The 10,566-nt window shown below is 48.4% G+C and overlaps 1 protein-coding gene across 1 annotated transcript; it reads right to left on the bottom strand.

The window, feature by feature from the left end:
* Positions 1 to 6,006: 6,006 nt before the first annotated feature.
* Positions 6,007 to 9,549, bottom strand: ZIC1 (Zic family member 1). Its single transcript, XM_039222250.1, has 3 exons — positions 8,568 to 9,549; positions 6,899 to 7,062; positions 6,007 to 6,204 (listed from the first exon to the last, which is right to left on the bottom strand). Exons 1-3 carry the CDS (start codon positions 9,547 to 9,549, stop codon positions 6,007 to 6,009), a joined length of 1,344 nt encoding a protein of 447 aa, XP_039078181.1.
* Positions 9,550 to 10,566: the final 1,017 nt, after the last annotated feature.

Below are 10,566 nucleotides of genomic sequence, written 5' to 3'. Positions count from 1 at the left end.
TTCTAAGTTCTCCGAGCTGAGGCTCGAGCCTACTCTGCCTGGCTTTGTGAACTCACTTAAACCAGCGCGGTTTGAAAACAAACACGTGCAGCTTCCTCGCCGCGCTATTTTGGCAGCCCGGCCAGCGGCTTTCACAGGCCTGAGCCTCTGAGAGGTTCCCTCCGCAGCCCGCGTGGGCAAAGGCGCCTGCTGCATATTCATCAGCACGTGGAACCGCGGGCCGCGGGCCGCGCATGCGCGCTGCCTTCCCAGACGCAGCCCCAGCCTGCGGCAGCCACTGGGAAAGCGCCCCGCTGGCCTGCAGGGTGGCGCAAAGGACCCCTCAAAAGCTGACCGCCTGGCCTTGGGTGGAGGTGCTGTGGGGGAAGTCTTGCTGGTCCGCACCCTCCACCCTCGACACACACATCCACCCCCGAAGCCTGTGTTTATATATTTTCAGGAAATTCTCCAGGACAAAAATCTCCCTTGACGCACAGACTCGCCCACCCCTATCCATTCTCTTGGTTTTACCTTCCTCCTCAAGTCAGGGTTTTTTGCAGAAGCAGGGATTTTCCCGCGCGGACAGATGATTTTTAAAAAGGAATCAAGATGTGAGCTTCTCTCACTCTCTTTATGTTTTCTGTAGCTTAATGAAAATTGTTACACAAAGGATAGATTTGCTAAGGTATCTCTCCTTCAAACGTCTGGAGGCTTTTTGTTTTGTTTTGTTTTGTTTTAAGATACGATTCCCATATGTTTATATTGGCGCTGAAGAGCTGATTCTTGTCTATGCTGTAGGTGAAAATATCACTCTGTAAGCTCACCAGTGAATTTCCCTGCATTTACTGGACATGACCTGCAACCATTGGAGGCACCCAAAATATTGTGGACAGTTGACCGACAGTTTTAAGTCTCTAGCATCTTCACTGCCAGACAACGTCATTTCCATACCAGATAGCTAACTCTTATTTATTATTCTTGAAAAGCCCACCTCCAATTTAACATCAACTGGAAACTTCATACTGTTCTAGCTCCTTGCTCTAAAGTGGAAATAAACGTTAGGAACTAATGCCAGAATCCAGCTTGGTGGTAAAAATAGTCCCTGGTCTGGCCTGATCTTGTTTCCTCTTGCTCAGGCAAAGACTCTGGAGCAACCAGTCTTGCATAGATTAATGGAGAATATGCCCCATCCTCTGTGTATATTATGCCATTGTATTTGCACTAAACTTTGAAGAAAAGGCTCAAATGTGACATGTCATAGGAAGTTACTAACATTTTTTTTTTCTTATTTCTAGCCCCAAACTAGTCATTGTCACATTTAAAAAAAATAGGTTACTGTATAGGTATCCATATAAAGTGTTACTTTCTATATCTAACCAGTTTGAATGGGTACATATTACTGATGGTGAATGAGGTGGTAAAAGCTGAAAGAGTGAGTACCATAGGGAATGTGAACCTTTAGTGGCTTAACTGGCATAGATGGGATATATTTTCATTGCCACTCTATTTTCAAAAATTTTAAAACCAGAGAGTGCTATCAACTGTGACCATCTTTATGAAAACAACACTTTTTTTTTTTTTTAACCTGATAGGAACACAAAGTTCTAGAACTATACTTGATGCTAGGAGGGGGTGAGAAATCTGTACCTAGAGATGAGGAGATAAATTTGTAATTAGTATTTCACATTTTTTTTAAAAAATGTGAATTGGGACTCACCAAAATCTGATGGTTTTATATCTAGTTCACAGGTAATCAAAAGCCCAAACTCAGGACCTTCCTTTTGAGTTTGGCAGACCATATACCGTTACTCTCCAGCCCATCTTAAACTGATGCTGCTCTTTAAGGACCAGGGCCTTCTCCAAGCTGCTTCCTGGAAAGCAGTATGTTTAAGTACTATCTACACCAGCACTGATTCACAAGGGATCCAGCACACTGGTTACATCTTGGCCTCAAAAATGGGCTGTCTGGAAGGTTTCAGAGCTGGGGAGCATAGTTCTGTTGCCAGCCCTTAAAAGTTCTGAGAAAACTTCACAATCAACAAATAGAAACATCTAAATGCCAGGCCCATCACCAAAGAAGGTTAGTGCTATTTTCATTGTCAGCTAAAGAAAAAAAAAATGATAAGCATATGGGCCAATTGAAAGGTTACATCTTTCTTTTGGAGGTGGTTTGCTTCTTAAAGGTTAACTTGAATGCTTGACTTTAAAAAATCAAAATCATCAGCTGCAAACTCTTAAAGCAGTTGGGGGTAGCTTTTGAAGACGAAAACAAAGGCTCTGAAATGTTTGAAAATTACTTAGCCCCCATATAAATGGTGCTTGCATATTTATATGCTTTGTAAATGTACACACACACATACCACAACTCATTTCTCTTCATTTCTCAAATATGATTGCTTGTACTTAGGCATTTTTTTGTTGACACAATATAACTTTTTAATAACTCGTCAGCTGTTCCAATCATTTGGTAGTATCCAGAATACAATGCAGTTGAAATACCAATCAGGATGGCTTTCTACCTAAACCAAAATCCACAGAAACACATAGAAACCAGCCATTTGCAGCATTTTCTGCTCCTGCTAAATAGGGTCTAACAATATATCTCGCTGTTCACATTCATGTATTTCAAAACCTAATAGCCCATGAAGAAAAGTATGAAGAATACATCTCAAGAAGCAGACATTAAAGGTACCAGGAAAATAATAGACTACATTTAAGTTTGAAGCATTTTTTTAAGCGACCTACATCATTAATGACTTTTTCTTTGTGGAGGGTGTTGGAGAAAAGAAAGCATAAGGGGCAATGGCATAAATATTGGCCTTCTACTGTAAAAGTTCCTTTCCTGTGAGATTATTCACAAACACACACAGCATTCCTCAAATGTTTTTTAAAGTAAATATTGACCTCTAAAATTTATATTTAAAATATCCTACTTAAATCAGGTATCCATAGTATCATTATTATATAATAATATTAAAGTATAAAAAATCACCAGGAACATAACAAATTATGACACATTTATGTTTCCAAATTTGAAGTAATCTGCTTTTAAGAATGGTCAAAAGAAAAAATGCACTCATTTACTATCTTCTCAAATATACTAAAAAGTTATAAAGTGTTATTATTATGATTATCATAAATGCTCATGTCCGGCTCCCAGACATCCTGATTTCTAATGGGAAGGGAAAAGATTATTAATTGAGGTGTCTATCTTTCTTTACTAGAGAGATGGACCTATCTTGATTCTTCTTTCCATTTTTACAAAAATTATTGGGCCTAATGTCTGGTGTCACTTCAAGTACTACACTGTTAATCATTCTGAAACCCCCAAAGCCACCTGGAGCCAGCTTTTGGTCTCACAAATTTTAGGAGTTAGCAGCAATTCTTATATATGTGTTCAAGTTCCTTGAATCTTGCCAAACCTTGCAAGGTGGCGCTCTTTTCATGGAAGGTTGATATTTACTCTTAGAATCACAATAGAATTTTTTAAAAAGTTAAACACTACCATCTCCAATTTTCCATGGGCTAAAAGAGTGCAGCAAACCCGCCCCCCCAATAAAACTTTGTCAGCTAAAAGTAACAAATACAAATGGCAAGAGATGAAAAGCCACGTCAACAAAGGATTTTTAAAGAGAATTTAACATTTTGATTTTGTAACTGGTCAGCGGCATACTCTGAAAAATTAATGTCATTTAAAATAGAGGTGAGTCTCTTCAGGGGTTCTTATACTTTTGCAGGGCTTTCCCTTCTTACTTTCCTTCACAGAGTCAAGATGGCCTGTGATTCCCTGAACACACAGAGTATATTTAAAAAAAAAAAAAAAAAAACAGGTCCAGGTTCGTCCTTGTCCACAGTGAGGTCAGTTTCTGCCTCCTGCTCTGACACATCCACACACCCTTGCAGCTACAGCCAAGGCCCTGATTTGTGATCTCCCCTACGTTGTCTGCTTAATGGGGCGATCATGCAAGCTACAACCAGAGACAAAGAAGCTCCCGTTCCTACCAGCGCAGCTAACTTCGAAGGAGCAGCATAGCTTGCAAATCTATCAAACTAAACTGCAAGAAAGACAATCTGATTTAGAGAAAAGGCGTTCTGCTACAGTCATTAAGCACAAGTAATTTAGATTTTTTATATTGTCTCCTCATTTACAAATTTACTGTATCAACGCCAGCCAATGGAACGAATTTCTTAAGTAAATGAGAAATAAATAAAAGAGATAGAAAGATAATCAAATTACATAAAATAATTCTCTTCCCTAGATGTATTTTTGAAAGAACTAATAACAGTGGCAAAATTATAGGAATAATAACATATCATAGGAAGTAATTAATTTAGATTAGCATCACGTTTGAAGAAATATAAGTAAGACGCTTTATGGACGTTTACTTTTGTACAAAGAAGGAAGGTCTGTAAAAGCATGCATCAAGATCCTGAAAATTAGTTATGGCCATAAATGGTTTAATTGAAGACAGCAATTTAAAATATGATATTGTAAATCTGCAAGTCGGTTTCAGCCCGGGGAATTTAATTTGGGGGGCAGCGGAACCCTCTGCTTCAAGTTCATTTGCAATACTGCAGAGTGAGCCCCTGAGCTTCTGACAATTCACCTACATTAATATTGATGTCGCCTGTGCAATCTATTTCTGTTATTTTTATGGTTGTTATTCTACGTCTGCAAAGGTCATTTAAATTATACAGCGGCCGAAAATTTGTTTCATAAATTTTGATATAAATACTAATTACACCCTCTCGGAGAGCCAGCAGGGTAGCGTTCATTTATCACGTTTATACGACCTGCGATGACAGAAAGGAAAGGCGAGGGAGACTGGAAAGCTTTTCTCAGAGACCCACTAAAGCTGGCGGAAGAGGCATCAGGTTGCTGGGGGTGAAGAAGAAATTCCTACCACAATCACTGAGATTTAAGAATCTTTAATAAGGTACGAAAGGTTACCAAACAGTTCTGGAAACTAAAGTGTACATACGAGTTTTTCTAGCCATAAATATTGAATAGCTGTAACATGAATAAACCGGCCCTTTACATGCGGATAAATATGGAAACTAGGAATTATATACATTATGTGGTTGTATCTTTTGCCAAAAGCAACGGACAGTTATAGCTTATATCTTTTTTAATATCACTTTACATAAACAAATGGAACAGTTTGACACGCAGATCCAGGCTCGTACTATACGAATTCTTGACAGGACGTGAAACAACATTTTACTGCACTAAAGTACTTAGACTTTGGGACGAAATGTTTGCACTTTATACAAAAAAAAAAAAAAAAAAAAGCACATTAATACCAATAATATTCTGTTAGGTCGACGCGGAGACTGAAATAGTACAAAGTAATTCACATTTTGGTACACATTTACTAGAACATTCTTGCCATTCAGTACAAACAGTTGGCTTTCGGCCGCCCTCCCTCCCTCCCCTCCCCCGCCCGCCCAGCCCCTCCCCCCTCCCCCAATGCAAAGACCACAACGCCACGAACCCACCCGCCCGCTCCAACCGAGATATAACTATTTACAGAATCCAACAGTACATTTTAAGCTAATAATTCTGTATTTACAAGAATGCAAAGAAAAACAAAAACAAAACCAAAAATCCCAAAAATCAAGAAACAAAAAACCGGAAGCCCAGAGAGCCTGTTCGAATCCGACGAGAAACTGGCCCTCGGTCGGGGTTGGCGGCACTTGGTCAGAGGCGGCCGCCTTCTCCTCGACCACCCTCCCGCCCCTCGGCTACCAAACCTTTGCAAAAAAGAAAAAGAAGAAAAAAAAAAAAAAGAACAGGAAAAAGAAAGATAAATCAAAGAAAAAGAAAGAAAGAAAAATGAAAGGTTTGGGATATTCTTTCTCACTCGGTCTTGGGTCTTTTGGCAGGTTTAAAAAAAACAGGACTGCGGGGTCTGGGGCGAGGGGTGGGGGGGCTGTGTTGATTCGCAGGGTTCATTCAGTAATATTTTGTGTACGTGTGTGTTCAGTCTCTTAAATAGGGTTTTGTTCGGTGTTCTGTTTCTGGCGTTAAACGTACCATTCATTAAAATTGGAGGAGAGCGCGCTGTGGCCGGCTGTGTGGTGGACTGCGGAGGAGGAGGGCGACAGGGAGCTGGTGGTCGGGTTGTCTGTGGAGGGCGACACGATGGTGGGCGGCGTGGACGACTCGTAGCCGGAGCTGGCGGCGGGCGAAGGCTGCGAGCCCTGCGAGGAGGATTCGTGGACCTGCGGGAACACAGGCGCGTTTTTACGGAGGGACGGAGCGGGCGCGGCGGCCTCCCAGGGCGCGTGCAGGCCGCGGGCCGCCTCCCCGCGCCGCGCTGGGTCCCCCGGCGCTCGCGGGAGGCCCGACCCGCCGGCCTGAAGCGTGCCCGCCTCCGCCCTGCAAAGGCGGCGCTGCAGAGCGGAACAGCGCCCCCGGGACTCACGAAAGGAAAACCCGATCTGGGAAGAGGGAGGCCGGACTGGAGGCCAGAGGCCGCGACGGCCGCTCCCGCAGCCGCCGCTGCACTTAGCTTGCTCAGAGTTAGGTAAGCCAACGCTCGGGCCTGCGCGCCGGGGCCCGGCTGTCCCGCCGACGCGGCCGGCTCCCCCGGCGGCAGCTCAGGCAGCTGCGGCCCGCTGGCGCCGCCCTGGCTCCCCACCTGGGCCAGACTCTGCCGCGGCCTCTGCTCCAGGGCGCACTGGTTCTTACTTTTCTGATTCAACAGTAAAGTTAGAAGGCCCTGGGGCGCTCCCCGTCCCCCCTTTCAAGCCCCCTGCCCTCTCCGTCCAGCCCCACTCAGCAAAGTGGAACCGGTTCCTTTCTGCCTGCGCCCCCGCTCCCAGCACCACGCGGCTGCCGCTCGCCGCGCGAGCCTGGGCCGAGGAGCCGAGCGCGCCCCGGCCCGAAGGCGCACAGCGAGAGCGCGGCGATTACCTTCATGTGTTTGCGCAGCGAGCTGGGGTGCGTGTAGGACTTGTCGCACATCTTGCAGAGATAGGGCTTGTCGCTCGTGTGCACGTGCATGTGCTTCTTGCGGTCGCTGCTGTTGGCAAAGCGTCGGTCGCAGCCCTCGAACTCGCACTTGAAGGGCTTCTCCCCTGGTGCGAAAGGCAAGAAAGAAGTCTGATTACAACAAATCCTGCGGCTGTTTTTAAAAATGTAAACAATGGAAGAAATAAAAACAAAACGGCAGCAGCCCAGTGTTAATACTTTGCAAGTTCAAAAACCTGGGTCTTCAATAAAGTCTTGTATCCTCGGCGGAATTATAAATCTCTGAACATTTTAACTCCTAATCCAATTAGATCCAGATTTAATATTTTAGTATCATCATCAGTAGTGGTAGTTTTTCTAGATCCCAGAGCAGCAGCAGGTCTGACTGCTGGTTTTTCTGCCTGAGGCTATACAGACGATTTCGGGCGGCTTCTTCTACCTAAGCTCTTGGTTTCTAATTTTCACATTGCGAGCTGCTTCTCCTGCTGTTTTGGTCTTCTCTCCACCCCCTACCCCCTCCCCGATGCTCCGCACCCCCCTCGTCGCCTCCTCCACCCCACCCCACCCCCTATACACACTCACATTTTATAAGGTAATGGGGCCGAGAGCTCGGCGCCGCAAATTCCTCCCTCACTCCGGCAATAACCCCCAAGTTCCAAACGCGGTTCACAGAAATCGCCCCGGCAAACCAGAGTGGGGACGCAGGCGGGATTCCCGGCCTTGTTGGCTCTACGGGCCTGGAATGGCCTGGGACTCAGATCACAGCCTTGAGCTCGCCGCGAACTTTTCTTTTAACTGTTCCCGACCGGTCTCTTTATTTTTAAAGGCCAATGCAGAGTATTCGGTGTTTTGAAAACTACCTCATAGAATCTAATTGACAAAAGACTTCTCCGCCTTCCGCCGACCATCCCAACTCTTCAAGCCTCCTCAAAAACAAGCCCCTACTAAAACTGGGCTCCTTAAATATGCACGTCTCCAAAAGCCTCTTCGGGCCCAACTTACTTGCTTTCAATCCTCCGCCCCCCCCCCTTTCGGTTTTTGTTTCTTTCTCTGCGCCTTCATCCTATCTCTCCCAATTTCCTCAGTTCCTTCTTTTGACAAAGTCCTCGCTAAGGTGCGTGGAGAGAGATGTTGGCTAGAAGCAAACGTTTAGCTTTGTCTGCAGTTGGAGCGGCTGGCGTCTGCGCCGCAGCCGAGAGCCTGACACCTCTCCCGGCTTCGCGCGCACCAGGGTCTCCGCAAAACTGGGTTTGTCTCTCTGCTCTCCCGGCCTTTTTAGTCCTCACTTTAAAATCTACATTCCTAGATACATCTTGTCCGATACTTTCTATATCTCTTCATAATTTCAAGCCTAAACTAAAAAAAAAAAAAAAAAAGAAGAAGAAAAAGGAAAGAAAGAAAGAAAGAAAGAAAGAAAGAAAGAAAGAAAGAAAGAAAGAAAGAAAGAAAGAAAGAGAAAGAAAACCAGCACACACTTTTCACTGCCCGCCTACTGGAAACTGACGCCCAGACCCAACCGCGGCCGGGTTTGTGCGCCCCAGCCGCTGACTTTTGGATTTCGGGTCCCAGGCCCGGGATGAGGGGTGAGGATTCAAGAACATCGGTTTCGTACCTGTGTGCGTCCTTTTGTGGATCTTTAAGTTCTCAGAACGCGCGAAGACCTTGCCACAGCCAGGAAAGGGGCAGGGGAAGGGCTTCTCGCCCGTGTGCACGCGGATGTGGTTGACCAGTTTGTATTTGGCTTTGAAGGGCTTGCCCTCACGCGGACACTCCTCCCAAAAGCAGATGTGGTTACTCTGCTCAGGTCCGCCGACGTGCTCCACGGTGACGTGCGTGACCAGCTCGTGCATGGTGCTGAAAGTTTTGTTGCACGACTTTTTCGGGTTGGCCAGCTGCTCGGGCTCGATCCACTTGCAGATGAGCTCCTGCTTGATGGGTTGGCGCATGTAACGGAAGAAGGCGCCGGCGCCGTGATGCGCGGCCATGTTCACGTTCATGGGCCCATAGCCGTGCAGCTGCGGTGCGGCGTAATGCTCCGAACGCGGGCTGGTCACCTGGCCGTACTGCTCGGGCCGAGGGTACATGTCCCCGGAGAAGCCAAGCCTCATCTGCCCGTTGACCACGTTGGGCGATGCGTGGCCCGCCGCCTGCTCGTGAAGGCCGGGGAAGAGGAGGTGGCCCGCGGCGTCCGTGTGACCGTGTGGGCCCCCGAAGCCTCCAGCCGAAGCAGCGAACAGACTGTGCTGAGCGCTGGCTGCCGCTGCCGCGTCGCCAAAGCCCCGGTTGCGGAACAGAAAGTCCCGCGTGGAGTTGAAGGCTGCGCTCGAGTAGGAGCCGACGTGGCCCGGGTGGTGGTGATGGCCCAGGGCCGCGGCAGCCGCGTAGCCGGGCGCCTGAGACGTGAAGGCCGTCTGGCCGGCGGAGGCCAGCTCGTGCGAGCTGGGGTTGAGCTTGAAGGCGCCCATGCCGTCGGCGAACGGGTTGATGCCCAGGCCCACGTCGCGCTCGGCCACGTCGCCCGCCGAGTGGTGGCGGGACGCGCCAAAGGTGGTCACGCCGATCGCGGGGTACTGGGGGCCGGCGTCCAGGAGCATCGTGGCTGCTCGGGGCGAGCCCCGGCCTCCCCCGCCCCCCCCACCCTCGCCCGCCGAGGAGGGAAAATCAGGAGGAGGAGGAGGAGGAGGAGGAGGAACGGGAGGCGGAGGAAGAGGAAGAAGAAGAAGAGGAGGGAGGAGGAGTCGACCCACCTCGCGAAGTCCTAGCCCGCAGGCAGCGGCGCGACGCGCCGGGACGCCCGCCTGACCGCGCTCGGGGAAGCCGGACGGCTCCGGGCCGCACGCGAGGCGGGCTCCGGCGCCCGCCAAGCAGACCTCGCCGGCCTGGCTCGCACTTTCTCGCCGCTCAGGCTCTGCCGAGAGGACCTTGCGTCAAGGCTGCCCAGGGAAAGGCATGGAGCATCTCAGCCCCCCAAAAAAAACTTCCTCCCGGATTTGTAGCATAGAGGAATGTGAGCGCTGGAGCCGCGACTGCTCGCCCTTTCTCCGCCTCGCGCCGTATGCCCCTCCTTACTTCTCCACTAGCCCCTCGCCCTTTCTTTTCTCTCTCTCTCTCTCTCCTTTCTCTCAGGCTCGCCTTCTCGCTCCTTCACTCTCCTTTTTCCCCCTCTGCTTTTTGCGGAAAAAAAAAGGGGGGGAGGAAAAAGAAAGAAAGAAAAAGCCAAAGAAAAGGCGCAAATCATGCACAATATTGTCTTTTGCGGTTTATCTTCCTGGGGAGAAACTTTCACCTCCTCAGCCGGGCGGTGAGCGCGAGACTGATAGCAGCAATCATTCCTGCAGATAAATGAATTGAAAGGACGACACCGTCCCCCCCTTGATGAATGGGAGCAGGGGGAGGCGTCACGTGCTGCTGACGCGGGCGCCCATTGGTGCGCCCACACTCCCCCCGCCCGCAGCCGCCGCGCCAACGGAGGGCGCGCCGAGGCGCCGCGCGCCGCTCATTGGCCCGCCCGCCTCATCAATCCCAGGTATTGTAAAGCGCTTGACATCCCCTTTTGACAAACAGGGCTGCCAGGAGTAGCAACTTTTTTTTTTTTTTTAGCCAAATTTTTT

Source organism: Hyaena hyaena, unplaced genomic scaffold (assembly GCF_003009895.1).
Source record: "Hyaena hyaena isolate Hyena2069 unplaced genomic scaffold, ASM300989v1 scaffold_1088, whole genome shotgun sequence".
NCBI classification, from domain to species: Eukaryota; Metazoa; Chordata; class Mammalia; order Carnivora; family Hyaenidae; genus Hyaena; species Hyaena hyaena.
Note: the sequence above shows the minus strand (reverse complement) of the source record. Positions and strands in the feature narration are given on the sequence as shown.

Excerpts from the sequence above, each read along its gene's own strand:
- ZIC1 (XM_039222250.1), bottom strand. The coding sequence starts at position 9,549 with ATGCTCCTGGACGCCGGCCCCCAGTACCCCGCGATCGGCGTGACCACC. Across the intron at positions 7,063-8,567 it reads CCACAAAAGGACGCACACAG|GGGAGAAGCCCTTCAAGTGC; the intron begins GTACGAAACCGA and ends CTTTCGCACCAG. Across the intron at positions 6,205-6,898 it reads CGCTGCGCAAACACATGAAG|GTCCACGAATCCTCCTCGCA; the intron begins GTAATCGCCGCG and ends GTGTTCCCGCAG.